General features: G+C 51.1%; 14 protein-coding genes across 14 annotated transcripts; 5 read left to right on the forward strand and 9 right to left on the reverse strand.

The window, feature by feature from the left end:
- Positions 1-16: 16 nt before the first annotated feature.
- Positions 17-1,228, reverse strand: M436DRAFT_54923 (uncharacterized protein; the record flags this gene model as incomplete). The annotated part of the gene is made up of 3 exons (XM_013568635.1): positions 17-703; positions 896-972; positions 1,084-1,228. The coding sequence occupies 3 exons, from the start codon at positions 1,226-1,228 to the stop codon at positions 17-19; spliced, it is 909 nt and encodes a 302-aa protein (XP_013424089.1).
- A 615-nt stretch (positions 1,229-1,843) lies between these two features.
- On the forward strand, positions 1,844-2,863 carry M436DRAFT_66748 (1-aminocyclopropane-1-carboxylate deaminase; the record flags this gene model as incomplete). The annotated part of the gene is made up of 1 exon (XM_013568673.1): positions 1,844-2,863. One exon carries the CDS (start codon positions 1,844-1,846, stop codon positions 2,861-2,863), a length of 1,020 nt encoding a protein of 339 aa, XP_013424127.1.
- A 100-nt stretch (positions 2,864-2,963) lies between these two features.
- M436DRAFT_20194 (uncharacterized protein) lies at positions 2,964-4,199 on the reverse strand (the record flags this gene model as incomplete). Its single annotated transcript, XM_013568567.1, has 2 exons — positions 2,964-3,972; positions 4,093-4,199. Coding segments are annotated over 2 exons (1,116 nt in total), but the record flags the coding sequence as incomplete, so codon positions are not given.
- Positions 4,200-4,375: 176 nt separating this feature from the next.
- Positions 4,376-6,841, forward strand: M436DRAFT_75655 (uncharacterized protein; the record flags this gene model as incomplete). Its single annotated transcript, XM_013568723.1, has 2 exons — positions 4,376-4,555; positions 4,697-6,841. 2 exons carry the CDS (start codon positions 4,376-4,378, stop codon positions 6,839-6,841), a joined length of 2,325 nt encoding a protein of 774 aa, XP_013424177.1.
- Positions 6,842-7,078: 237 nt separating this feature from the next.
- Positions 7,079-8,019, forward strand: M436DRAFT_75656 (ClpP/crotonase; the record flags this gene model as incomplete). Its single annotated transcript, XM_013568724.1, has 2 exons — positions 7,079-7,226; positions 7,292-8,019. 2 exons carry the CDS (start codon positions 7,079-7,081, stop codon positions 8,017-8,019), a joined length of 876 nt encoding a protein of 291 aa, XP_013424178.1.
- A 421-nt stretch (positions 8,020-8,440) lies between these two features.
- On the reverse strand, positions 8,441-11,458 carry M436DRAFT_66752 (uncharacterized protein; the record flags this gene model as incomplete). Its single annotated transcript, XM_013568674.1, has 1 exon — positions 8,441-11,458. The coding sequence occupies one exon, from the start codon at positions 11,456-11,458 to the stop codon at positions 8,441-8,443; it is 3,018 nt and encodes a 1,005-aa protein (XP_013424128.1).
- A 1,314-nt stretch (positions 11,459-12,772) lies between these two features.
- On the reverse strand, positions 12,773-13,927 carry M436DRAFT_66753 (uncharacterized protein; the record flags this gene model as incomplete). Its single annotated transcript, XM_013568675.1, has 2 exons — positions 12,773-13,018; positions 13,049-13,927. The coding sequence occupies 2 exons, from the start codon at positions 13,925-13,927 to the stop codon at positions 12,773-12,775; spliced, it is 1,125 nt and encodes a 374-aa protein (XP_013424129.1).
- A 616-nt stretch (positions 13,928-14,543) lies between these two features.
- Positions 14,544-15,519, reverse strand: M436DRAFT_66754 (carbon-nitrogen hydrolase; the record flags this gene model as incomplete). Its single annotated transcript, XM_013568676.1, has 2 exons — positions 14,544-15,425; positions 15,475-15,519. 2 exons carry the CDS (start codon positions 15,517-15,519, stop codon positions 14,544-14,546), a joined length of 927 nt encoding a protein of 308 aa, XP_013424130.1.
- Positions 15,520-15,894: 375 nt separating this feature from the next.
- M436DRAFT_84949 (eukaryotic translation initiation factor 3) lies at positions 15,895-17,425 on the forward strand (the record flags this gene model as incomplete). Its single annotated transcript, XM_013568725.1, has 3 exons — positions 15,895-16,191; positions 16,253-17,290; positions 17,345-17,425. 3 exons carry the CDS (start codon positions 15,895-15,897, stop codon positions 17,423-17,425), a joined length of 1,416 nt encoding a protein of 471 aa, XP_013424179.1.
- Positions 17,426-17,879: 454 nt separating this feature from the next.
- On the forward strand, positions 17,880-18,910 carry M436DRAFT_54893 (uncharacterized protein; the record flags this gene model as incomplete). The annotated part of the gene is made up of 2 exons (XM_013568628.1): positions 17,880-18,023; positions 18,080-18,910. The coding sequence occupies 2 exons, from the start codon at positions 17,880-17,882 to the stop codon at positions 18,908-18,910; spliced, it is 975 nt and encodes a 324-aa protein (XP_013424082.1).
- Positions 18,911-20,916: 2,006 nt separating this feature from the next.
- M436DRAFT_66757 (uncharacterized protein) lies at positions 20,917-21,372 on the reverse strand (the record flags this gene model as incomplete). Its single annotated transcript, XM_013568677.1, has 1 exon — positions 20,917-21,372. One exon carries the CDS (start codon positions 21,370-21,372, stop codon positions 20,917-20,919), a length of 456 nt encoding a protein of 151 aa, XP_013424131.1.
- Positions 21,373-21,909: 537 nt separating this feature from the next.
- Positions 21,910-23,149, reverse strand: M436DRAFT_75662 (uncharacterized protein; the record flags this gene model as incomplete). The annotated part of the gene is made up of 4 exons (XM_013568726.1): positions 21,910-22,368; positions 22,421-22,834; positions 22,904-23,031; positions 23,086-23,149. The coding sequence occupies 4 exons, from the start codon at positions 23,147-23,149 to the stop codon at positions 21,910-21,912; spliced, it is 1,065 nt and encodes a 354-aa protein (XP_013424180.1).
- A 412-nt stretch (positions 23,150-23,561) lies between these two features.
- Positions 23,562-24,194, reverse strand: M436DRAFT_54762 (uncharacterized protein; the record flags this gene model as incomplete). Its single annotated transcript, XM_013568605.1, has 1 exon — positions 23,562-24,194. The coding sequence occupies one exon, from the start codon at positions 24,192-24,194 to the stop codon at positions 23,562-23,564; it is 633 nt and encodes a 210-aa protein (XP_013424059.1).
- A 695-nt stretch (positions 24,195-24,889) lies between these two features.
- Positions 24,890-26,414, reverse strand: M436DRAFT_54976 (glutamyl-tRNA amidotransferase; the record flags this gene model as incomplete). The annotated part of the gene is made up of 2 exons (XM_013568645.1): positions 24,890-26,231; positions 26,272-26,414. The coding sequence occupies 2 exons, from the start codon at positions 26,412-26,414 to the stop codon at positions 24,890-24,892; spliced, it is 1,485 nt and encodes a 494-aa protein (XP_013424099.1).
- Positions 26,415-27,414: the final 1,000 nt, after the last annotated feature.

A 27,414-nucleotide genomic window follows, 5' to 3' on the forward strand; every position in this document is an offset into this window, starting at 1 on the left:
CTGACAGAACCCACAATCATTGAATTTTCAACAGCTCATGGCCCCCGTATGTCCCTAATGCCTCAAACCCCTTGAGCACTGGGACCTTCTTGCCTTCGACTACCATCACTCCTTCAACACCAGGAGCATCGCCCTCGTATGCCGCATCGACTTCTGCTCCTCTATCCAACAACACTGCATCCCAACCCGCCTGCACAGCACCCTTTGCGTCTTTGGCCACTTCATCACCCACATACAACAAACCCCAATCTTCTTTTTCGTAACTGTTGCCTTCTGAAACGAGCATCGACTCCAAAGTAGAAATTGCAGCATTGAAGATTTCAGGCTCGGGTTTCTCGACCCCCACATCGTAGGACATGATGCAGAAATCTATATCCTGTGCTTGCTGTGCTTGATCTTTCTCTTCCTTCTCACTTGTCTCGATCATCGTTTCTTGCGAGTTGTTGTATCGCAAACCATGGACTTTCAAACCTAGACTTGACAACACGTCTGGCACTCTGTCGTCTGAGTTTGTGATTACGCCTATCACCAATCTTTGCTTGGCGTCCTTTTGGCGTTGTGGTGTGTGTGAGAGTTGTTGTAAGTATGAGACATCGGGGAAGAGGGTGTAGCCGTCTTTGCACCAGAAACGGTTGATTAGGGTTGAGGTGAGGGTAGCAGGTAGAGGGCCTGAGTGGTGGGGTGTAAAGGTTTTGGTGATGACCTAGGAAGAGGAGATGAGTACACATATCTCTTGATGATAGTAGCAGTATTAGGAGAGAGAAAATCATGGGACAAGCAAGTTTTTGAGAAGGAACCAGAGGAAGGAGGAACAAGAGATCAAACAATGTCAAAAGAAGCAAGACCAAGAGAGCAAAATAGAAAATCAGAGAAGAGAAGCAAAGATATCACATACCTCTGTCCACCACTGTCTCGCCCCCATATCGGTCTTTTTACCGTAATTCGGATATGCCTTTGAAGTCTCTTTGAATGCTGTTTTTCCGTCTCAAGATCAGCCTCTGCTACTCCCTTATACCCTCTACCCATACATATCTCTCCTCTTCAATCTGACTTGACTTCTAGAGGAACAACATCCGAACTTACCACTCTTGAACGACTTGGCAACCTCGTCATCAGAAATCTTGACACCCATCCCTCTGGCCACTGTACCGTATTGCTCGGCGATAGGGCTGCGAGGGCGGAAGAGAGTGCCAAAGGCGTCGACGCAGAGGAGGAGGTTGCGCTTCATTGTTGCGGAATCTTGATGTTGTGGGGTCTGCTCTTCCATTCGGAATCTAGTGTCTTTTTATTTAGATGAAGATTAAAATTGTTTGCTGTATAAATCCAGATGGGTATCGATGGTTGGTGCCTGGTCGTGCCAAGACTTTGTTGCTTTGCGAGCTGTTGTTGGCCGCGGTCGCTGGCTCCTTCTTTCTTGCTACAAGCATTCAATGAAGTACACCAAGACTTTGCCAGATGAGTTGGAGACAGCCGCCGGTGTTGATTCTTGACCCGGATAATGTTACAAGATCGGCAAGATCTTGCGACCCTCCGGCGTGTTGGCCGGGGATACGATATCGGGCAAGGAGTGATAGCCACGATAGGCAGGCCTTCGGCCAAGCTAGTCCAAAGGTAGGCCAAGCACCCGACCACCAAACAGGATACATAAGTACATGGCTGCTGGGTAGGAGGACGACATATAAAGTTATAAGTAAACGTATTGTCCACATTGTGTGATTTTCCAATCATCATCAATTCCTTCCTCTCAAATCTGGCTATCAGACGCACATCAACCCCTCACATCTCCACAACATATACACCAAAAACACCCGAGAAACCAAAACCACACCATCTCTTAGCAACGATGAAGCTCGACAAGTTCCCAAAAGAACAACTCACCTTCGGCACTCCCACCCCAATCCAACACCTGCCCCGTCTCTCAGAAGCACTAGGCAACAAAGTCCAAATCTACGCCAAACGCGAAGACTGCAACTCCGGCTTGGCTTTCGGCGGCAACAAGACCCGCAAACTCGAATATGTGATCCCCGAAGCCATTGCAGGCGGCTACGACACCTTGGTGTCAATCGGTGGCGTGCAGTCAAACCAGACCCGTCAAGTCGCTGCCGTAGCAGCAAAACTAGGCATGAAATGTGTGTTGGTGCAGGAGAACTGGGTCAATTATTCAGATTCTGTATACGATCGCGTCGGCAACATTGAGTTGAGCAGGATCCTGGGTGCTGATGTGCGACTCAATGAAGCTGGTTTCGACATTGGCATCAGACCTTCGTTTGAAGAAGCAATGCAGGAAATCAAAGATAAAGGAGGAAAACCCTATGCTATTCCTGCTGGGTGTTCAGAGCACAAGTATGGAGGCTTGGGCTTTGTGGGTTTTGCAAAGGAGGTCATGGAGCAAGAGAAGCAGTTGGGCTTCAAGTTTGATTATATTGTGGTTTGTGCGGTCACGGGATCCACGCAGGCGGGTATGGTTGTGGGCTTTGCTTCTGAGGGCAGGGCGAAGAGTGTCATTGGTATTGATGCTTCGGCAAAGCCGGAGAAGACTCATGCGCAGATCCTACGCATTGCTCAGAGCACTGCAGAGCTTGTCGAATTGGGTCAGGAAATCACCGCCGACGATGTCATCTTGGATACACGATTTGGTGGCCCTGAGTATGGACTGCCGAATGAGGGAACAATGGATGCCATCAGACTCACTGCAAGGACTGAAGGTATGCTGACGGACCCGGTCTATGAGGGCAAGAGCATGGACGGCTTGATCCAGATGGTCAGAAAGGGTGAATTTCCCGAAGGAAGTAAGGTCTTGTATGCGCATCTTGGTGGTGCACCGGCTTTAAGTGCCTATGCCGGCATATTCAAGCAGGGATAGAATAATCTGAAATGTAACACTTTGTTATGATCATGATGGTTCGGTGTGTATGAATTGTCTTCTTTCTCTTTGACTCCGTCTGCTAGAGCATTCATTTGAGTCGTCTCAGGTCCAGAATGTCCTTAAGCTTGACTTGTCCTTTTGCTCCCCATCCCGCACGACCAGCTTCAACTTGTGGTCGCACCTTGACGTACCAGCTCCAGGCACGCTTGTCGAGATCATCTGAAGCAAGATTGGACCACGACTGAAACAGTAGATCGAGAGCCTTGATCAGATGTCCTAGGTTTGCCTCACGTTCGGCCGCGACCTCAGCCGCTGGTTTCCTCTTTTTCGTCTCGACCTTGTCGTCGTAAACAGGATCAAAGGCTTTCAAGATGTAGTTGCGTGCAGGGCCTGCGTGATATACAGGGAGATCGGCGGTGCTTGCTGATGCTGTGACAATTGGTGGTGCATCCAAACGCTTGAGCTGCTCGAGATCGAGTGCTAGTAGTGCAGGCGAATCTTTCATCGTCGATGTTTCGTGGCTAATATCAGTAGAGGATTTTTGATCAGACTCTTCTGTCTTGATGTCTTTGAGGGTATCTTCGGAACGTGACTTCCACTCGTAGCCCCAGCGTTTCAATACACGAACGTCTCTTGTCATGACTTTGACCTGCGACTGGCCTTGGCCCCAGCCTTCCTTCTCAGCCGATGCAGAACTCCCCAAGCCGATGTTGGCGGCTTTAGCTTGTGCGTTGAGAGAAGTGACAGCTTGAGCAAGGCTCAAACACGATGATGGAGGTTGATCAGAAATGGTGTATTTGATCAAGGTGGCAGCAAAGACGAGCAGCAAAGGAGCGCGATTGGTCGTTAGTGCAATACCAGCAAGATCATCCTCTGTAAGATCAGAAGTGGGAAGAGTCAGGGAAGCTTCCACATCAGCAGGAGACTGGATCTCGGTAGGATCGACTCTTGAGCGTTTGGAGGGCACAGCGTTAGTCTCTTCTGGGAGACCTCTGTTGCGCTTGATGGAGACGCGCTTCGCAGCAGCCTGAGTAGCCTTTGCGGCTTTGTCGGTGGCGGAAGCTGCTTTGAGAGTGTCAAAGTCGGTCTTTGCAAGATCCTCGATGCTGTTGAAGCGTCAGAGGTGGACTTGCGAGACTCATCCAACGATCCGACGCTGTTGTGATATGATCAAGAGGCGCAAGGAATGATGACATTGATAATAGAAAGAGATGGATGGCACCTACGTGACCAGATTCGCCTTCTGGAGGCCAGCAGCTTGTGCTATCGCGGCGGCCAAAGGGAGTTTTGCCTCGGCTGTCAAGAATCGTAACAGGTTATTAGTGTCTGCCATGATGACTTCTTAAGTGTTCTGATGGCAGGATTCTAGGAGGGCTGGTCAAAAGTGAGGAATGATGGTATATGTTTACCCCACAAAAGAGGCTTGACGCATTGATCAAGGGTTCAATGAGAGACAAGAAGTTTAGAAGATCGAGCAATGCGCCAGCACCAACCTTCATTACACACACCATGTCAGACAAGCCGGATTTGTCGTCGAAACTGAACGCGCCCAAGAAAGTGTCGGTCTTCGAAAAACAACGACAGGATGCTGAAGCCAAACGCATACGAGAAGAAGCCGAGAATAGAGCTGCTCTGCGAGAGTTTGAGGACTCATTCGCCGACGAGGATGAGGACGATTTTGTTGCCCAAGTAGCTGCTGGTCGCAGCGCATACGGTGGCCCAAAACTTGCGGATGGAGGTGGTTATACCAGAGGAGCCCCCATGAGGAGCAGTGGACCAGGCACTCTCGGCCCACCACCAGGACCCGCCCCGTTATCCTTGAAGCGCAAGAGGGAGCTGGAACAAGAACGAGAAAGAGAAAGAAGCCAACGGGACAGCAGAGCGAGTCCAGAGGCAGTGATTAAGCGGCCAACTATGCTGCTGTCATCGTTACCGCGCAACACAACCGCAGCGACGATACGTAACTGGCTACCCAACAACTTGAAAGTCGACGACATGGCTTTCGCTCCTTCACCTACAGGTCACTCGTTGACTGCCGTTGTTGCTCTTACACCAGACACTGCCTCAAGCGACATCGACAGCGCAATCAACCTTCTACAGCAGAAGTACTTGGGCTTTGGCTGCTACCTTAACATCTCCAAACACATCACCATCTCCTCGTCCGTTTTCTCGGTCCTACATACCGCCTCCTCCGCTATTTTGGTACATCCTTTTGGCGCCAAACAGATGCCTCGCGATCCTCCTCCGTCACACAACTTCCGCAACGCCCCTCCGCCAGAGTCTCTTCCACCACAACTACGCCACCAAGGTCCTGCTCCTCTAGTCGTCAACGTGACACCACCCTCCGACCTCAAGCAGCTCGCTATCATCAACAAGACGGTCGAAAAACTCATCACATATGGTCCCGAATGGGAGTGCCTGCTCATGTCTCAACCAGACGTTCAACATGGAGAACACTGGGCTTGGTTGTTCGACAATACCAGTCAAGGTCATGTCTGGTATCGCTGGTTGGTGTATCAATATTATGCTTCTCAGCCGCCTGCAAAAACCGGCCAAGATACATATCAATGGTCCATGATGGATGAGCTCGCTCGCATGAACAGCCATGTTCGTCCGTTCGATGACGGTCCCTTCTGGATACCTCCACCAGAGAAGCCCAAGTACGAACACGCTCAGAATCTAGCCGACTTGATGTCGGACTCTGGCTATGTCTCTTCGGACCTCGACACCGACGACGAAGACGATCACATTGTTCAGAACCAGGGTGTCGCTCCCGAGGATCCAAACATCTCACGACCACGCTACTTGAATCCCTACCGCAAGGCGAAGCTTACCTTCTTCCTGAATCATTTGCCGGACAGCACCGGCTACTTGTGTGAAGGTGATGTGCAAGCCGTCACTGATCTAGTAATCAAGTTCTCTGGTCAAGGTGCCGAAGAAGTTGTTGACATGCTTGTTTCGAATCTGGAGAATCCGTTCCGCTTCTCCGTCAACTACAAGATCGATCGCCCTGCAAATGAGAAGGACGACGAAGAGAACGAAGATGACGACAACTACGACCCTGAAGTTGATGGACCCAGGGCTTCCTTTGGCATGCTAGGTGGTAATGATGATACAGACATAGAAGAGGCCGCCCCAAAGGACACATCCGATACGCAAGCAGATCATGCAAACGATAGCAAGCCGGAAGCCTCATCGGGAAAAGACGTTTCTGGCGCGCAATTGGTTGGTCTATATGTGATAAGCGACGCCTTGGCTGCCACAGCAGTTTCCGGCGTACGCGATGCCTGGAAGTACCGATCGCTGTTCGAGTCAGCTTTGACCTCGCGCCAAGTTTTTGAAAAGCTAGGTCGTATGCCCAAGCAATGCGGATGGGGTCGTGTGCGTGGTGAACAATGGAAGAGCCGCATCACAGTAGTTTTGGACTGTTGGGAGCGTGAAAGCATCTTCGCACCGGAGAGTCACAGGAGGTTCAAAGAGGTGTTCTTGAGCCCACCCTTGACGGACGTGGAACAGAAGATCAAAGACGAGCAGGAGAAGCAGGACAGGGAGGAGGAGCTGAAGAAGCGTTGGAAGAATGGCGAGTCCGAGGTTGCTGCTGCTACACCAGAGATCAAGGCTCAGGAGATTACACCACAGCCTGCACAAGCTGTCCAGGTGCAACCGGCGGTTAAGCGCCAGCCAGCACGACCTTCGGCGGCAGACCTGATCCTGGCTACTGCAGACGGCGAAGCACCACCACCGAAGCCAGCGCCCAAGTTGTCCAATTTCAGTATGTCGCTGAACGCAGCACCTGCAGCTTCGCCACCTGTTGAAGAGGTAAAAAGGGCATCTCCTGCAATGGGCTTCTCGCTTGGTGGAAGCAGTGCACCTTTGAGCAAGTTCTCACTAGGAGGAGGTGCGAAGCCCGCCGAGGCCGTCAAGGAGAAGAAGAGAGGAAGCTTGGCTGTGTTTGGGGACTCGGACTCTGAGTAGACTTTGCATATCACGACCCTTTACGATGTCGAAGACTGAGTGCGTGAGTGACAAAGAGAGGCGCCTTGTAAGGAGAGCATCGATCGGAGCAAAGGCCGTGGCGTAACAAACCTCGGCAAGTGTGCAGCCGATGACATATGTGGGGCTGAGCTTCCACCTTCCACCTTGATCTGTAACTCTGATACTTTTCCATTTCCTCACAAACAACAGCCAATTGAGCTACCAAACATCATCACCATGCAAAGCCTACGAGTTGCCAGACCATTTCCTTCTCGCTTTGTGAAGACGGTTGCTCCACGTATACAACGCCCGTACTCTACACCCTCAGCCGAGCACAACTATGAGCACATTCAACTCAGCACTCCCCGACCTGGTGTCGCCCTGAGTATGCAACAGTCTCCTGCTCAATAGCCTCCCGCACAGAACAGCTGACACAACTGTCCACAATAGTCACCCTCAACAGACCCAAAGCCCTCAACGCTCTCTTCTCCCCTCTAATCGATGAACTCAACACCTGCACATCCGCTCTCGACAAAGACTCCTCTATCGCCGCCATCGTCCTCACCGGTTCCCCTAAAGCCTTCGCCGCCGGCGCCGACATCAAAGAGATGGCCCCCAAGACCTTCTCCGACGCCTACGGTTCCGACTTCATTGAATCCTGGTCCAACCTCACTCACATCAAGAAACCCGTCATTGGAGCTGTAAACGGATATGCATTGGGAGGTGGCTGTGAGTTGGCTATGATGTGCGATATCTTGTACGCATCCAAGAGCGCTACTTTTGGTCAGCCCGAGATCAAGCTGGGGATTATTCCTGGCGCTGGAGGCACGCAGAGACTCACCCGTGCGGTGGGCAAGGCAAAAGCTATGGAGATCATTCTCACTGGCGACAACTTCTCGGGCGAGAAAGCTGAGCAGTGGGGTTTGGTGGCCAAGTGCTTTGATACTGCAGAGGCTTGTGTCGAAGGTGCGTTGAACACTGCAGCAAAGATTGCTGGATACTCCAAGATTGCGGTCAAGGCTTGCAAAGAGGCGGTTAACAAGAGTCAGGATTTGGGTATCAGGGAGGGTGTCGAGTATGAGAGACGACTCTTCCATGGACTTTTCGGAAGCCAGGATCAAAAGATTGGCATGAATGCTTTTGCTAACAAGAAGAAGGCTGAGTGGACACATTCATAGGATGTGTTTGCTACAAAGTATGGTACAGCGAATATGACTATGACGCCTACAGAAGCTCTGTCAATCCCCAAACGTTCGTCTTTGCTTCCTCTAGTTGATCGGTCGTCATGTGATTGTCTTCCTCACTGGACCCTATGCAATGCAATGCAACAGGTTGCCTTCTACCAAAGCAAGCTCACACGTTTCGGCAATCACTCAAAACATGGCACAATCAAAGATCAAATCGAACTGTGAATTCAAAAACTAGACCTCGATGGTCAAAATATAGATTTAGCTGTGAACTCTTTCATAGCTTAAATGCGAAACGAATGCCACCAAAACTCCTCCAATGAACAGCTAATGATGTGACCCCGAAGAAACTCCTTAATCTGACCAAAATCCTCAAACCCCAAGGGAGAGAATAACAAACGCTATATTACAATCAAGTAGCAGCCGTGGGCGGCCAAGAGATAGTAGCCCCATTCTGCGGTAATTGGAAACTCCTCCTGTTCAACGCAGCAGCCTTGCTCACCCCTGCAGCATTAACCACACTATCAGTCCTCGACTTGGGGACTCCTTGTGACAGTGGCACAGAAGGCGGTAGCAACCTCCCTCCACTACTCGTCACTTTCGCCACTGCATCCAAATAACCAGGGTTCAGTGGCGAAGGCATTGCAGTGCCACCAGGACTCTGAGGAGGACTAGCCACACTAGCCCGATCCAGCACTACCGTCTCGACAGATAAATCGCTAGCAGCCGGTGAAGCAGGCGCTGAAGCAGCATCCAGCCATTCGAAAAAGTGGGTGCCGGCTGGTACATCGTGGATCTCGCCATTGCCGAGATGCACTTCTCCTGATGCGCCTGCTGGGATACTGACGCACAATTTGACCATTGCTGTTGCGGGGAGGACTCGCCAGGTGGCTTTGCAAAGACCAAACGGTGTTTCGATGCCTCCTGATGCGTGATCTAGGCCTCCGCCTACCAAAGGTCTGATTTTGATCTTGCGGTAGCCGGGCGACAAGGGTGTGATGCCGATGATGCCTTCTTGGAGCCAGCGTGTGCAGGCGCCTGTGGCGACGTGATTATGAGAGCCCTTTGCGCGTCCGGTTTCGTCGTAGCCGGTCCAGGTTTCCCAGGTGGTGGTTGCGCCGGCTTCGACTTGGTTGAGGAAGGTGCGAGGTTGGTTGTTGAGAAGAAGCTTGTAGGCGATGTCTGCTCTGCCGTTGTCGCTGAGCACGGTGAGTAGGATGGCCGTGTTGAGCAGGGTGGTGCCGAAGTGGAAGTTTGAGTCTTCGATTATTTCGACCAGGCGTGCGATCACATCCGGACGTGTGGTCTCTGGGATCAGATTGAAAGCGAGGGCGCGCACATAGTCGTCTTGTTTGTCGTCGCCAATGCGCGAGTCCGAGTACACGAATGCAGCACGCCAGGCCACGCGCACCCGCTCAGACAGCTGTCGGTAATGGTCTGCATCTTGTGCATATCCCAGTGCTTCAGCGGCCTTTGCAAGCACAGAAGCATTATGAGCAAAGTATGCCGTCGCGGTGTTTGGGCTAGGTATCATCAGAGACTTGAAAAGTCCCCACATACCACTGCCAGGCTCCAACCATTCTCCCCACATCTTGTCGCTGTCGAGGATATAGGGTTCATGTTCGTTGCGCTCGCCCTTGAAGTATTTGCCATAGCCTCCTCTGCCGTTGCGTGCGTCGCGAACCATTTGCTCGACTTTGCGTTTCATGGACCCGTATTGGCGTTTCAGGACTGCTTTGTCGCCGTAGTATTGGTATAATGTCCAGGGCACCAACACGCAGGCATCACCCCAGCCCACCGATGTCGTGATCAGGGACATCGGCCACCACAGCCCCTTGTAAACTTGAGCACATTCTCCAGGCAAGAACGGCGGTACGGTTCCGTCAGGCAATTGCTCGAGAGCAACGTTCCTCAACGTCCTTCTGAGATAAGTCTGCGTGTCCAAGAACATGGTCGAAGTGGGTGAAATAGCCTGCAAATCACCCATCCAGCATAGTCGTTCTCGTGTCGGACAATCAGTGATCACGTCCGCGAAGTTCGCTCGCATGGACCGCAAAGCATTTTCTCTCCATCTCTCCAGCCTCCAATCCGAGCATGCAAACATGCCGGTTTCTGGCAGATCCGCAGACACGATCAAAGCTTTGATGTCATTGAAGCCGACATCCTTGCAGCCCCCAATCTCAGCATAGCGGAAACCATGGCGAGTGAACCAAGGCTGGAACCAAGTATCCTTTCCACTCAAGATGCACGAATCCTGCTGTGCTTTGCCATCGATGGGTAATGTATAATCGAGGTCAAGTTCTCCATTGGGGCCGATTGACTCCGAGTACGTAATGGTGACTTTGGTGCCAGCTTTACCCTTGAGTTTTGCGACCACGAATCCAGCAATGTTTTGTCCAAAGTCGAAGATTTGCTTGCCGGTGGGTGAGCGGAGGATTCCCTTTGGTCGTAGTCCGCCGATTTCCTTTGTACGTGGTGTTTCCTCAGCGATCAGTTTGCGCGAGTAGTGTTGTGGAAGAAGACGAGCGTGTGTCCAGCGAGAGCCCTTGACAGTAGGGGGCGTAGGTGCCACGACACCCAGCCACTCATCGCTGCTGATGCGAAGATCGTGCTCTTCGCCTAGCTTTGGATCTGAGCGGATGATGGCTCCCGTACCGGCAAGCCATTCCTCACTACTGCCATGGACAATCCTGTTGCCGTCCTTCATGTTGATGTTCACTTGACAAAACGTAGCAACAGGATCGTGGTGTTTGGCTCTGGTATCCCTGAGGCCTAGACTTCCTCTCCAGCGGCCATCTCCTACCACGACGCTGAAGTGGTTGAGTCCAGGTTTGAGATATCCTGTGATATCGTAATCCTGATACTCGACTACAGAATTCATTGGCGTCCATCTTGGTACACAGCAATTCCCAGTCAAGTCTCTGCCGTTGACAAACAACCTATACCAGCCCAAAGCAGAGACGAATGCCCTAGCTTTGAGCACTCCAGTCGGCACGGTCAGGCAGCCGCGAAAGTACATGGCATGCTCTGTATCCTCGACAGGTCCAGTAATCCAGTTGGCCTTCCACAACCTCGCATCCATGATTGCAGTCTCGAATTTTGCAGTCTTGCTCCAGCCACTGCAACCATCATGCATATCATATAGCTGGACCCGCCAGTAATACTTTGTGATTGATTGCAGCAGGCCACCAGCATAGATGATGCCGAACTGATCCTGTGAGCGTACGATATCGCTATCCCAAACGATGCTGTTAGGCCTGAAAGTGTCGAGCAGGGCAACCTGCACACGATATGCATTCTGGAACACTATCGCATTCTTGTCCGAAGGGTCGCTAGCTTCCAGTCTCCAGGAAAACTCCGGCCGTGGGTTGTCGATTCCAAAGGCTTCGCTGAGGTAATCCGTCCTCAGATTGTACGCAGAAGTAGACATTTTTCCTTGCTCTTTCCCCGGTATGTGTCAGATAACAAATAGGTCCCTCGACGGAATGATTTGGTACTGACGGAATCAGAGTTTCCTCAGACAAATACCATCAGCCCTAGGGTAAGAGAATGTGGTAGTGTAACAAAAGCAGGCAGTGTAAGAGGAGAAGAAGGTTCGGAAGAAGGTAGACAAAGTTCAAAACTGCTAGAAGCCTGTCGAGGTCATAGCAAAAGCAAGAAGGATCAAAAGAATAAACTGTCATGATCAGGGCCAGAAAACGAAAGAAATAAGCAATACTTTGACACTGGACGACAACGGCCACACTATCACTCTTTCACGCCTGCCTTGGACGCGCATGGTGGTTTCGGGTGTTTGCAGCGGCTCGCGTAGCCATACGACCAGGGCGAGTCCTCACCGTGTGATGGCGGCTCCTCTCTCGACCTGGTCTGGCTTCAGTAATCGAGGGTCGGCAGTATTGACACGCACGAACTAGGCAAGTTCAGGGCCGAAGACGACTGAAGACGTTGTCTATAGTTGACAACCGTTCTAACGGTTTGTCTGAGACGTTCAAATCCCTCGCTGCGTAGTTGTCAGTCTCTCTGCGTATCTGCAGGCATGTCCTGTGTCAACGACGACCCTTGACTTGAAACGTCAACTCTTTCCCTCTTCGTAACCTTATCGCCATCGAACTGTTAACCAGCAGAGCGGAAATTGTTGTTTACTCATACAAGACGTCCGTGTTGCCGATATCTGAATCAGGAGATGATTGCGGACAGCCAGAAAACACGTCAGCTATTTTCGCCGATCACCACATGGCACTATTGATTCTCAGGAATCGAAAGTCTAGACGATCACTTTTTAACGGGCAACGCAGATGCTGAATAGAAAGGACTGACATGGATATAGTAAGATGAAAGTAATGTCTTTCCCTGCGTAAGCCTAGAGCATGACAGCGAGCGCCTACAACACAACTTTGAAGATGCGTATGATCTTGATTCATCGCCTCTGCAAGTCTGAGCGGGCAAGACCAAGACTTGAGTCAGACTCTTCATCGCGACAGATCTACCAGAGGGAAAGCGGTGCCTCTGGAATAGATAGACTTGGAGCCGATTCCGCCGGTTCTAGTTGAAGATACCGACGTCTTAGAAAATTCGTGGTGCTTATAGAAGCCTCACGTCTTTCGGGCGGATCTAAGAGATTGGCATACTCGTCGCCAGCTTCGGTGTCAAAGAGATGTCCATAAGTGCGACCATTACACAAACACCCCCGAATCTTCAGGTAATCCAGTACGAGCGTGTCAGCGATCCAACCAAACAAATCGAACTACGCTTCGGGGTCGTTGTCAGTGTCGACTTGTTCCAGTATAACAATGTCCAGTGTATCCCTATTGCGGTCAAGAAGGGACAGCAAACCACCGAGATGGACCTTCGAGTTGCGGAACTCGATCGTTCTCAAAGCAGTCGTCATGAGCATAGCTTCGAAAACGACCAGATTGTAATCAAGTCCTTGTTGCTTCATCCCAGGCCAGCCGTCGATCATCAGCCGGCCAAAGTCGAATTCATGTTCATCCTAGAAAACGCACAACCAAACTTCTTGGACCGTCTTCTCACCGGACTCCGTGACCGTCCATTGTCCAATGTCCAGGCCATAATCAAAACAAACTTCGAACTTTGGTACATCGTCTATCCAAGCGCCAATGCCTGAGAGTAAGAAGCCACAGTGACATGCCATCTCATTTGAACGGTCGCGGGTATTTGGGTCTCCCGTATTCCAACAGCACCAGACCTCTTGTTTGGTACCAATGGCGCACAAGGAAGCTTCCAGAAGAATGATCAAGGCGTCTCTGATCGGTTGGACAGCATTGCCAGTCTGGTTGTACAGTATCTCGAGGATCTCGACAAGTGACTCCCGGCACTTTTTGAGATTGTCAACATCTTCTCTTGTACGAATGGCTTGGCAGTCAAAGATGACTTCTCGCAGGTAGGGCGGCTGTACTGGTTGGCGTATAGCATGCTTCAGCTGTCTCAACCCAGCTCTGCTGGGCTTGATGTGGATAGTCGTGAAAAGGTTCTCAGTCTTCAACGTCACAGGGGAGTCTCCTATACGCGATTGAAGCTCCATCGCGTTCATGTTCCGGAATGCTTCTGTCCAGTCGGTTGACGAAGATGCATTGGCCATGCGCAGAGCTAGTTCCGTTGGAGGATTCCATTTCGGGCTGTTCTCTACCCAGACAAGTTTGAAATTGTTCTCTATGGAGGAGTCGCCGACGGGTTCAGGTTCAGCTTCGTCACTCTCGACAGGGGTCGGGTCTACAGAAGTCCGGGCGTCCACGCATGTAGAAAGGGAGTCGTTGTTGCGCTCAGATTCGGTCTCTTCACTCTCGACCGGGATATCGCCTCCGGTAGTTCTTCGATATTCCTCCCAAACGTCCGACGTCTGCACAGTCGTGCCCTCTTTGAAGACATGTCGGAGATCCATTGTGGTGTGAGTTGGGGAGCTCGACAAAGGATAAGATCAAAAAGGTTCGAGAACAATGAGAATACAACGGTAGAATGTAATGGTAAGTTGGTAAAGAGATGGATGTAGTTGATGGTCTCACAAGTTGGTGGCGCCGGCTTGCAGTTGTCGACAGGGTAAAATACGGAAAGGAGCTTAGGCGGAAGCGACGCTGGTTTTGAGGTGCTCTTACCACGAACGCGAAACACTGATCGCCCTCTGTCTTCGGATGGTCGTTCCCTGCTTTGTTCCTTTCTCACGATGAAGTTGTGATAAACATCCTACTCGTTTTAGGCATTGTGAACAAGGGACGTGTGACGACCTCTCAAGATTCCTTCTAAGACAAACCAACCAAACGAGCCACAATGGTGGCTCCGAGAGTTTTGATAGATGACAATGGCATTATGTTAGACCCTCCATCGCTTCAAACTTACGAACCGACAGTTTGGAGTAAAATATCGAAAACCCTGCATGTTATAAAGCGCAAGATGAATTGTCATGTTGGATTAAGAGTGTTGTGTTTCGTCAGGATTGAAACTGGGATATACTCGCCGATTGTGAGATTATGTATATCTGAGATACATGTATGCTACCTACATCAGAGCTTGGATTCATTGTCCTTGGTGTGACGATAATCATAATGCCAGTCACCCCTTGCCAGATCAGCTCTGACTTGATAGTTCTCCTCTGCGTCCTCGACAATCTGCATATCCAGGTCGACAACAGCCATACCCTCAGCAGAGCTTCCAAGACGAACAATGGGTCCAACATAAGGCGCGCACACTTGTGACAAGCCAGCATAGCCTTTTCCTGGTGGGCCTCCAGCGTTTGCGAACACAATAGCACAAGTGTTTTCGAAGCAGCGAGCTGTGAGCATGGCGTCCAAGAATGTTGCCTCGGCAGTTGGGTTTCTGGCCAAGCCGGCAGGAGAGCAGTCGTTTAGAGTCCAGAAGGTCGGGATGATGAAGAGCTTCGCTCCTTGAGCAATCATCTCGCGGAAAGCTTCTGGGAAGGCAAGATCCCAACAGACCAGCATACCAACTTTTCCAAAAGGAGTATCGAAAACTGGATGAGGGTCACGCGACGAGCTCGTGAGGTGCAAACGTTCAATGTCGCCCCAGAGATTCTTCTTGACGTATTTTCCAAGAATCTCACCAGTGGAAGAGATGAAGTAGGCAACATTGAGAAGACGTTCACTGTTTTCATCGTCTTCGGTAAGAATGCCAGTACTGTCATGCTCTGCGTCGGTGTGCAGCTCTACTATGGTTCCAGGGACGATACAGATGTTGCACTCTCTAGCCAGGGCCTGGTACTTTTCGAGATACTCTTTCCAGCTTGCACATGATGCTTTGAAGTTGGGATCGTGAGGTAGCCAGTTGGTGAGATGGTATTCTGGTAGGACTGCCAACTCGGCACCTTGTTGGGCAGCTGATCTGATAAAATTGGCGGCTTTCTGGAAGTTTTGTTCGACATGAAGAGGCTTATACAGGTCAGCAAATTAGCTATACAATACATAGCAGTGGTCGTACCTTGGGGTGCAACTGGATCACAGCGATCTTGTGGGTTGGAGCCATGGTTGTTCCGGGACAGCCGTTCTGATGTAGAAGGTGAGTGTAGATGTTCAAACCAAGACAGAAGCTTAGAAATCGCAATGATGCAGGTTGTGGAACGATCTTCCTCGGCTTTCCTATGGGATATACGAGTAAATATAAGCTATCACAAAGGAGAATCTGTCGATGACTGACAATGATGGAATCGATAGGAAGTGGATGCCCCGCCAGAATTAGTGCGGTTTACAAGTGTAAATTACAGCACTTCTCACTCGAAGTGGCTAGCTTGGCAGTGGTTAGCGAGTTTGCAAAAGTTGCACGAAGCCAGAACTTGTCGCGGCGCGCGCAAAGAGCAATTGGAGGTTGATACAGCATCCTAGCACACCGCATACCCTCAATATGAGCGCCACATACCAGCAGGGAGCCCCCGCCCGCGCAGCCCAGGACGACTCGGACGTCGAAGACGAGGTTCTGGCCAGCGAGTACAAGGATCAAGTCCAATACGGCGACGACGACGAACTCGAGAGAGTCGCTTCCAGCGGCCCTCAGGATCTCCAGGCTCAGCTCGCCGCCGCTGCCCAGCCTCTTGAATACGGTGCCACTCTCGAGACCAAGATTGCCAGCTACGACAGCTACTGCAACCTGTTCCACTACATCCTCAACTCCGATGGCCCCGTTGACCTCGAGGTCCCCAACGTGTGTCCACGCCATACAACTGCAGATTCAGCAACAAGAAGAGAAGACTGACCATACACAGTACTACTGGGCCTGGGAGGTGATTGACGAGTTCATTTACCAGTTCAACAGCTTTTGCGCCTACCGCCAAAAGGTCGCCCTCAAGCAGGACAACGACGAGGACGCTCAGATCCTCCGCGAGAACCCCAACACCTGGGGATGCTACTCGGTCCTCAACGTCCTCTACTCGCTCATCCAGCGCAGTCAGATCCAGGAGCAGCTCGAGGCCCGCAAGCGTGGTGAGGACCCCGCCGCCTACGCCGGCGAGTACGGCAACCGCCCTCTCTACCAGATGCTAGGATACTTCTCGCTCATCGGTCTCCTCCGCGTTCACTGCTTGCTCGGTGACTTTAGCATGGCCCTCAAGACTCTGGACAACATTGAGCTTAACAAGAAGTCCATGTTCGCCCGTGTCATGGCCGCCCAGTTCAGCACCTACTACTACGTCGGTTTCTCGTACATGATGATGCACCGTTACACCGACGCCATCCGCATGTTCACCCACATCCTCATCTACATTTCGCGCACAAAGAACTTCCAGAAGAATGCTCAATACGACAGCATCGCCAAGAAGAGCGACCAGATGTACGCTCTTGTCGCCATTTGCGTCGCCCTCAACCCTACTCGTCTTGACGACACGGTCCACTCTGCCCTCCGTGAGAAGTATGGTGAGCAGTTTGCCCGCATGCAGCTCGGTGGGCCCGAGTCGCTCCCCATCTTTGAGGAGCTCTTCCGTCAGGCCTGCCCCAGATTCATCTCTCCCACTCCTCCGGACTTTGAGAACCCTTCGATCAACGTCGACCCCATCGAGCACCACCTTTCCATCTTCATGGAGGAGGTCAAGAACAACATGTGGAGCCCTACTGTCCGTTCTTACTTGAAGTTGTACACCACAATGGACATCAAGAAATTGGCTGGCTTCCTCGAGATTGATGCCGATACCTTGAGAGGATGGTTGTTGGTCAACAAGCAGAGAAGCAAGCAGGTTAGACACACCGAAGGTGGTCTGCTTGACGGTGATGTCGTCACTACCAACGACCTCGACTATGCCATGCAAGGAGTAAGTTGCAGGAAAAAGTCCATAATTATGACTAGTGCTAATATGAAGTTACAGGACTTGATCCACGTGTCAGAAGCCAAGGTCGGACGTAAACTGGTGGACTGGTACCTCCGCAACCTGTCGAGAACCTACTAAACAGAGAAAGTGATGGTCAGGACAAGAAAGTACACGGAAGACAGAGTCACAGAAGACTCTGACTCCTAAGCTGCACACGAAACAAAGAGGAGATGCAGCGGCGCCCGTCCGAGCCGAAGCAGGAAGGCAATGTATTGGGAAAGTGTTGCTCAATAGAGCATAGGCGTTGCGGATCACGAAAGGACGGGCGGACTTGGTGGACGAGGGAGTCCCCAAGGGACGAGAACAAAAGCATGTTTTGCAATGTTTTATGAGCAGAAGAGACGAGGCCATAGGAATGCATAGCAGCCAACGAATATTTACCCTTTTCACATGTCAAACCCGTCATTACGTCTTGGCGTTGTATACACTCATCTTTAGTTTGACAATTTGACTCCTGCTTCACCCACAGACATCACACAACATGACGAGCACCGGCAACTTGAGTCCGTCGCTGAGACGAGGCTCTTCCAACATGTCATCGCGCAGACCTTCGCATGGAGCCGACGGTGCCTCGGGCATCATGAGTAGCGCAGATGCAAACCTGCCCATGCGACACCCTCGTCCTCTGACTGCTGCTGAACTGCACCTCGAGTTGGAGAAGGAGCAGGAAGCCGTCGTATGTTACTTCATCATCTTCCAAACCGCCTCAGACCATCTAACATGTCCACCCAGGTCAACCGTCTCACACGCGAGCTCTCCGCACTTCGCGCCCAACATTCTGCCTCGGTGGCCAGCAACACTTCGCAAACCAGCTCCAACCAGGCTCTGGATCCTGGACTCTCGCACCCAACACCCACACGTCAACACCGTTCATCGTCAAACGCTTCGAGCCGTAGCCTCAGCGCTCCCTCGGCTGCTTCAAGTCATATGAACATTCAACACCCTCAACCCACCGCTCCTCTCGCCGGTGTCTCGCAAGCCTCTTTCGATCGTGCTGCCGCTGCTGCCGGTTCCACCACGGCAAACCCTTCCATCAGCCGCAATCCCTCCATCCGCAGCACCTCAGGCCACTCCACACCAGCCCTCACTCCAGCCTCTGCCGCTTCTATTCCTCATCGCCCTTCGCTATCGCAAGCCGCCAGCCAAATCTCCACAGCCGGTTCCTTCGCCCTCGGTTCAACCTCGCCCTACACATCCACCTCCAGCGCCGCCGAGATCGCTTCATCGCGCGCCGAACTCGACCTCGTCAAACAAGAAAACGAAGCCCTGCGTCAACGTGTCAAAGCCCTCGAACGCGCCCTCCGCGGTCGTAGAAACAGCGTCACCTCCGATGCAAGCGCCAACACAAACACCACTCATCCTCGCGTAGAAGCACCCGTTGCTCTTCCCAGCGTCAGTGCTTGGGCTGCAAACATGGCTGGAATGACTAGTGTTGCCGGTCCCAGGGAGAGGAGTGAAAGTCAGAGTACAACTACGTCGTCCAGAAGACCAGAGGGACTCGAAAGAGAAGACTCTATCCGTGTGGGAGAGAGTGCTGCTAACGTGGGTTTGGGCTTGAAGTAGGATTCTGAGCCCAAGCTCAAGTGGTACAAATGGTATCAGTAGGTTCTTCGTCTGGCACGAGACCTGCTGCAAACAGGATGGAAACGAAATACAAAGATTGGGTTGCTCAGGATGTTTTCAATCGGACACGGGTATCTTGTTAGCAAGGCGTTTGTCAGAAGGATTGGAGTTCAAGGTTGGTTTCTTTCTCTTCTTGACTCTTGTCAACATGCACTGCAGATAGTTGCAGCGATTTGGAAAAAAAGTCAAACTCATTCGATATCACGATGAACTTTCGGAGTCTTACCTCTTGCGATACACCATCAGAACTCAGATGGTCGTGTGATCTTGTAGACGGTGCAGGAGGAGCCTCACCTCCAGCATCCACAAGATATGACCTTACAGGGTGCTGAAATTTGCAACTCCCACTCTCCTCCCATGAGATTCTTCACCATCAGAATGCACAATCATTTCCAAAGTAGAGACGTATACCCAAAGAGATACGATATAATCTCGTTTTACGAGGGAAACCTATCGGTATCTCGAGAATTGCTGTGCATGTTTATAGCTACCCGTTTTGAGAAACCCCATTTTGCACATCGGAGATGCCATGGATTACTGCAGCAGGAACTCACTATGCAGCATCCTGGCAGGAAAATTTGGTGCCCATCATGATTACGCAAACATAGAAGAAATCAATGCAAACATAGAAAATTACTGCAAACATAGAGAGATCACTGCAAACAAGTACAAGGCCAGTATATATTGAGCATATACCCTACACTGATAATCGACTATGCCATATACCCATTTGTCACAATCCCTGACCGATGATCAATCCTAAGACCGCGAATGCTTTGAGTTTCATGTCCACAACCTACGTTTCCACTTTCTCACGATAGAAAATGCACAGTAAGTTTTCCAAAATTTCCCCATATTTAAAGGGATGCTCAAAGTGAATCACCGTTGTCTCGATTTCTTGGCCTTGAGTAGTGACTGGAAATGCGCTCACCTCGCTTCCTTACAACCACAATTATACTCTCACAACCTAGTGGGTTTTTTGCTTCGGATTCAGCACGAGATAGAGGAGCAAAAGGAAGTCTGACATAGTGCAAAAAAAGCGCGCAACAATTTGCCTCCTAACGGAGTCGAACCGGTGACCTCGGCATGGCAGGAATACTAGTGCCGCGCTCTACCAACTGAGCTAAAGAGGCTTGTTGAGAATTGACTCAATCTTGGAAAATATAGCTCTCGAAACATGCTTACCTATTCCTCGACCCTGAAGTCCAGCAAACCATGCCTACAGAGTCCGTCTAAGGAGACTTTCGCAACAATAAAAACATAACGAGTGGACGTCAGAAGGAGGATAGTATATGTTGCGATATTGTTGACCTGGAAGAAATACTATCTTATTTTGTTTTGCGAGCGAATCTCCGGTCTTCTTCATCGTGGGAGACATATTCATTGCAGTGTCTCTCATCTTCGCGGTCGGGCTTGATCCGACTTTGTTGAGTTTCAATCCGCACACATCTACTGGCTCATGATTTCATAGCACAGGATTTTCGAGGTCCAAGGATGTGTTCCATGTTGAGGAAAAGTTCGCAAGTTCGTGAGCAGCAACGTAAATGTTGGTAAGGTGTGACGAAACGACTGCAGTTTCTCGGGCTGAGTGAGAATCGAATGTATGCTTTTGTGTTGTGAATGAGCGAGCGATGAAGTCGATGATCGATCTGTCGGCATAACGATCTGTGGTAGAAGCATTGTTCGTCCGGATCCTGGCCAGTCGAGGGATTCGGTGCAGCCAACTGTGCTGTCGGCACTAGAGAGCAAGTCATATAGAGACAGATATATGCCAACGGAGTCCAGCTAGATGCCGGTTGATGGTAGGAGGTAGCCGGTCAAGTGTGGTCGGTAGCAATCGTGTTCTGCTCCTCTCGAGCAACTCCAGTCCAGAAAAATAGCGAGGGCCGCAGCGGCGAAAGATGACGGCAATCAGCGTGATCGTAGAAGAGATGCCATCAACCACTTCATCCAGCACTCCTCTCCTCCTTCACAACATCCGCCTGTTGTCCTTGCCCATCCTCTTTCTTCCCTTCTTCTTCCTCCTTGACCCATCCCCACGCCGGAACCTCAACCGCAGGTCCAAGATTCCCATCTTTCTCGTAACTCGCTTGACTCCTCTTCAACAAGTCCTGCACACCATTGCTCTCCCACTCCGTCCTGAGATCTCTAACGCCGGTGACAGCACCGATCGCTGCTTTTTTCAGTCCAGCAAACGCGGCGGGTTTGGAAGTGGCGGGTCGCGTGAGGGGTGAGACGATGGAAGGGATAGTCGTTCGTAGCGCGGTCAACTGCGTGGGATCGTCAGTTCTGCTCGTGGTGGACGGGTGGAGGACATGGATGGCACGGCGTACCTTGTCGGTGAGAGCTTCTAGTTTCGCGAGGGCTGCTTCGTATTCTGCTTCGGTCCACTGATCTTCCATATTGTACCTGAGCGTCGATTCACGCCGACGGTATTTAGAAAGTGCGACAGCGTGGTGTATTGTGTTTGATGGAGAGATGGGGATACCGAAGGGTTGGCCGCAGGACGAACCGGTGGTCAAAGCGCCGCTTTCACATGCTTGATCAAGCTTTCGATGACAGCAGATGTGATGGTGGAGAACAAGTCGATGGAAGATGCAAGATGGAGATGGTTTTGTGCTCGTGTATCTCTCACCTGCATCACAGTACGTTCAGACTTGGGAGAAATGCTGCAAAATAGATCTGCTCATGAGAAGGAATGGGCACAGCTACAGAATTGCAGAGAGCAGAGCCGCACTATTCTACTTTTGAATCATGGCTCGAAGAAGTTGTGGGTATAAGTTAAGTAATACTTAGGTATAATGTTGGGCATGAGCAAAGCGTCACGCACCCCCTTTTCATAGCCCGAAGCTCTACGGACCCAGCGACCTAGAAAATTCAGGGCTGGGACAAACGCTACGATACGTGCGAGTCGTTACAGTCCGGTGCTACTCGGGTTCCTATCCACGGTAGCGACCGCCGCCACGACCTCCTCCACCTCTGCGAGAACCACCGCGCATCACGTCGTCCGAGTACATGCGACCCTCGTCACGGTATCTGGGACGGCGATCATCATAGCGCGGCTCGTTGTAGCGTTGCTCGTTGAAGCCATATCTTCCATCTTGATAGTCTGGTTGTGCGTGACGATCGCCACGGTCGTAGTCTTCGCGGTACGAGGCTCTACCGTCGCGAGACCGTGAATTGTTGTATGCAGGGCGGGGAGAAGGCTCATGGGGTGGAAGAGGGCTGGGCTCGGTGGGATATGGTTGCTCGATCTCCATCGTGTCTTCGGCTCCTTGTTCTTGAGCAGGTTCGGCTTGTGCCACGACGACTGGTGAAGCGATGCGTGGCGTGGCAGAATGGAAGGATTGTGATGGGCCGGCCTCCTTAAGGTAGACATACAACAGCCTTCCGTCAGCCTGTACTGAGTTAGCCTGGTTAGAGTGAGCAGGAACATGATCAAAAACGAACCTTCTTGCCGTTGAACGTGTTGATAACATTGTCGGCGCCGGCCTTGTCCAGGAAGAGCATTTCGACCATGACGTTAGGCGAAGAAGAGATCAATTTGCAGCCAGACATGTCACCACCGATGGGAGCCATGACGCTCTCAATGTCGGCGGCCGTTGTGCCTGGCGCAAAGTTGCTGGCGACAACACAGTACGGTCCAGCAGCTCCACGGATTGTGATCTCGCTGTCGACAGGCGCAAAGGATCGCGACTTGATGTTGAACGAAGCGGGCGGGGCTTGTTGTGCTGCGGATTGGTATGCTGCATCTCTTCTTGTGTCTGGACCTCCTTGTGATTGACGGTTGTTGCGGTTCTTCTGGTTTCCACGAGACTGCTGTTGTTTGCCCAGCGTCGGGATGGATGCGGCCGAGGATGAGCGCTGTTGGAGTGTTAGAAGATGGCCTGTCTATCCCTTGTCTATACCAGAACGCGCCTTTGTGATGCCGACTCGACTGGCCAGACTTGCACCCAAGGGCGTTTGCGGTCGCTTGTTGGAGTTGTTCTGAGGAGCACTTTGGCGACGGTCTTTGCCAAAGATCTCCTGGGCAAGATTCTCTGCCTTGCGCTTTTGACGATCTATGAATGCGACGTCAATGGGGTGTTCTGTGGATGGTGTAGGGCGCTACATGCCTGCCTTGATCATATCATCGAAAGAGAGGGTGGGCTTTTCCTGTTGCTGTTTGTTTTTGGCCATGATTGCGTATGGTAGCGGCGCCTACGCAGCGCAACGACTTGAAAGAGGTTGAAGTAAAAGCAAAAGTGAAGTGGTGGTAAGGATTCCGAGCTTGTTCTGTTGGTGCAATGCAAACCGATCTTGCATGTGTCGCGTCGACTCCAGACGCCGGCGACGACCATCAAAAAAGCTCAGACCTGCGCATCATCATGATTGATTGCCCTCGGCTCCTACCGACTTTTGATTGCCTACATCTCACTCTTATCCGAACATGCTCTGTTCTCACTGCTCCGCTTCGAACAGATAACAAGACGTAATGACACGTGAATGCACAAGGGAGCGCCAGTCATAAGAACTGCAAGCTCCCGAGTCGCTATCTCGATCTGCTGACTACTCACTGCCTGCTAGCAGCCTTACCTTCACATCCATCCGACTAACTAGGTGTCTTGGAAGACGAACAACTCGCCCCAGATCCTTGCCTGGCATAAGTTCGGACACCACTCAAGGGCTTCGCTCTCCGTACCTTGTGCTCATGCGCGTATGCCTTTCCTTTGCCCTTGTCCGCACTCTTCTTCCTTCCCTTGATGTCCTCTATCTGCTGAGCCGGAATCTCGCCATTTCCTTCTTCTGGAGAGCTGCAGATAGCAGATGTAGCAGCATCTGCTTCATTCCCGTCACCAGTATTTGCATACTCGACATGCTTTTCCTCAACGACAAGACTATCCTTCCTCTGTTTCTTCTGCTCAATCTCTTCCGCTACCTTTGCCTCTTCTTCCTCTTTCTGGCACATCTGTCGCAACCTCTCTTTCCTCTCATCCTCGCTACGCATCTTTTCCATCATGGCCTTTTCTCTCCAAGCGTGTTCTTGTAGCATCTGCCACCATTTTTCGCGTCGTAACGCAAGATGAAACGTATTCGAGCCTTCGGGGCAGGGGACACCACAAGGAGGGTATCCGCGGTATGGGTTGTGGATGTTGAGTTTCTTGGTGATGATGTCGACTGTGTCGAGATCCTCATCTGGAAACGTTGGAGGTGGCGAGGGTCGTAGACGATCGCTATGTGCCATGATCGACAGTCGTCTGAGTATGTGTCTCTCTTATGGCGGCTGATGGATGCTCGACAGCGCTTTGACAGATGATGTGTTGATGAATGAGGAATTGATGGATGGGAGTCCGATGAATGTGATTTACAAAGATGGGGTTCTGCTGAATGGGTTTTAAGCAGTGCGGTCGACAATAGCTCACGATGGGATTGTGATGACGATCCGATGGTAAAATACGAAAAGACCGTGTAGAGCAAATAGTACTTTCACACTGCTATTGTAGCAAAGCTATAACAGTGTGCAAACGTATCCACAAAGAAGAAAAGAAGAACGTGAACGAGGCGGCACCATGTCCCGCTCCCCCGTCAGCACCAAGAACTGAGTTGAGGGAGTTTTGGTTCGAATGAGTCCGTCAGGATGACGGGCCTCTGCTCGTGGTAGCCACATGGTATTCCCAACAACTGTCCACTCAGCTTTGCCATCTCAACAGCAAGATTTACGATCAGGCTGGAATGGGAAATGGGTCCCTGAGAGTTCAAAGTCAAGATGTTGATACATGTCTGAGTTGTTGTAGCTTGAAACTAGAAAGCGGACCAAGGCGGAGAGTGGCTGTGGTAAGAGGTTGATGGGCAGATAGCAAGTTGAGGTTCTACGAGTAGCTACTGTGCTGTGTAGCAGAGGTAATGCTGATTTTGTTCGTCTATGCAGCTTCAGATACTCTAAGCTTGCAGAGCTTCGATAATTTGTCCTACTCGAAGAACCAATTCATCTTCGCCAAACTGTCCAATAACCTGCATGCCAACAGAGTCAACGTCTCCAGCCTCCTTTGCACCACCCTGTAGCTTGACAGGTACGCTCAAAGCAGGCAGTCCTGCCAGACTAGCAGGTACCGTCAACACATCATTCATGTACATCTCAACCGGGCTCAGCTTCTCCACTTCCGCCAGCGTGGGTGGTAATGTCGGTGCGGTGGGCGCAATCAGGACATCAACACTGGCTGTGTCATCTGACTGCTCGGTCCGTGCATCCAACAATGGGTTTCGCAGAGCAAACACTTTGTCAAAGTCCATCTGTACTAGCCTACGCACTCGCTGTGCTTGGACAAAGTAATTGTCCATGGCTTCCGAGCTCAATGTGTAAGCACCTAGAAGTATGCGACGCTGAACCTCGGGTCCAAAGCCTTCACCTCTTGTAGCAGCGAACAACGGAAGGTTGTCCCTTGGGTTGGCATCAGGGCCCGATGTACGATGACCATAGCGTACCCCATCGTACTTGGCAAGGTTGGACGAGGCCTCTGCGGGAGCCAAAACATAGTAAGCTGAAAGTGCTTGATGCGTCGAAGGCAGTGATACAGGATGTAGCGAGTGTCCGGCATCTTGCAGTGTTGACAACAATCGAGACCATGTTTGTCGGACCTCTGGGGAAAGTGAAGCGGTGTTGTAATCCAGCGGAATGCCGATACGCAGTTGCCTGTCCTTAGACCAGGCAGTGGTTTGACCAGCGATTCTGTCACGGATCGTCTTTGATAAGCTCGTAGGGTCCATGTGGTCGAAGCGATCGAGCACGTTGAATATCTCCCGTGCATGTTCAACAGTGTTGGTCAAGGTGCCGACAGTATCCAGTGAATTGGCGTATGCTATGACACCCCACCGACTCAATCGGCCGTAGCTGGGCTTGAAGCCGACAGTGCCAGTATATGCAGCAGGCAACCTGACGGAACCTCCAGTGTCTGTTCCGAGAGCAGCCCACGCCTGACCCGTTGCGACTGCCACCGCGCTACCTCCACTACTTCCACCTGCCGAGAGAGCCTGTCCATTGCGCGTGAACGGACTCTTTGTTGTCGATGTGAAAACCGGCCGAGTGTGTGATCCCATTCCAAACTCATCCAGGTTTGTCTTTCCACATATCAGGGCACCAGCTGCAGCGAGTCTGTCGACTACAGTCGCATTATATGATGAATTGTATGCGTCGAGGATCTTTGAAGATGCTGTGGTTGGATAGTCTTTCGTGACGATATTGTCCTTGATGGCGACTGTCTTTCCTACGAGAGCTGAGCCTATGCTTGTCAATTTCCGTCCTAGAGTATGATGCACAAGAATACATACAATCAGACTCGCTATCAGCTATCGCACTGGCTGCATCCTGAAGTTTTGTCGCCCTGGCGCAGGTGACAAAGGCGTTCAATTCCGAGTACTGCACTTGTTTCTCAAGGCAACTTTGCACATGTCGCAGGACCCTGCTCATCTCTCATGTTCCTCGTGAAATTGTTGAAGATGAGCATGTCTTTTGGAGGTTCAATTCGGCCGGCGGCATTTATGCGGAATTAGCGATTCAGGGTCCGGGCTGCAGCTTTTAGCTTGAGTCAGTGCGCGACGCCCATACACTGCGATGCCAAGCCTGCTGATATACGAACAAAAAACACCACAAAATCACCAAAACACCTCCAACCTCATTTCTGATCATATCTACAAATGTTCTGAGGCAAAAAGAACGTATCTCAGTCTGATAAAGTGCAAAAGAAGCTCCACGTGGGGCTCGAACCCACAGCCTCAAGATTACTGTTCATCGGGAAGATGAGTAGAAGTCTTGCGCGCTACCATTGCGCCAGCAGAGCTATTGATGTCTGAAATTCAACTTAGTCAAAACATATTGCACTAATCAGTTGATACGTCCCGCTTCCACATCTCGTCGTGGCACACATCCATGACCATCTCTGTCGCATCCCCGCCCGTTCGGGATGCTCTGATCACAGCAGTCGACCTTCTCACTCCGACTGACTCGCTTCCCCATCACGTACGATCTTATGGATCCCCGATATTATGCTCGAGAAACATTGGAAGGTGACGCACTATCTTCAAGCAGACCAAGCAACGAAGCCAAACGAGGACCATCATCTTGCATGACACGATCCATACAACACCATCACCCAAGCTTTCAATGACATTTGGCATAGCGAGAATGAACCTGATCCTGACCTCATTCACTCCTACAGATACCATCGATTTCTCACAACTTCATCTGGAAACCGAGTCTTTCTCCGAGTTGCCATCTCAGCAGCCCCCCCATAACCACCCGAAACTCCCTCACACAAGCTCTCTCCCCACCCTCCTCACCAAACCTTTATATACAACTGACTTTTTGGTCACATCAACAAGCCAAGAAAGCCGTGGTGGTGCAGTGGTCAGCACACCCGATCCTAGTAACCTACGTTCCTTAACGTTCGCTCGTTCGCCTAAGTTCTCTA

Source organism: Aureobasidium namibiae (assembly GCF_000721765.1).
Source record: "Aureobasidium namibiae CBS 147.97 unplaced genomic scaffold scaffold_18, whole genome shotgun sequence".
NCBI lineage: Eukaryota > Fungi > Ascomycota > Dothideomycetes > Dothideales > Saccotheciaceae > Aureobasidium > Aureobasidium namibiae.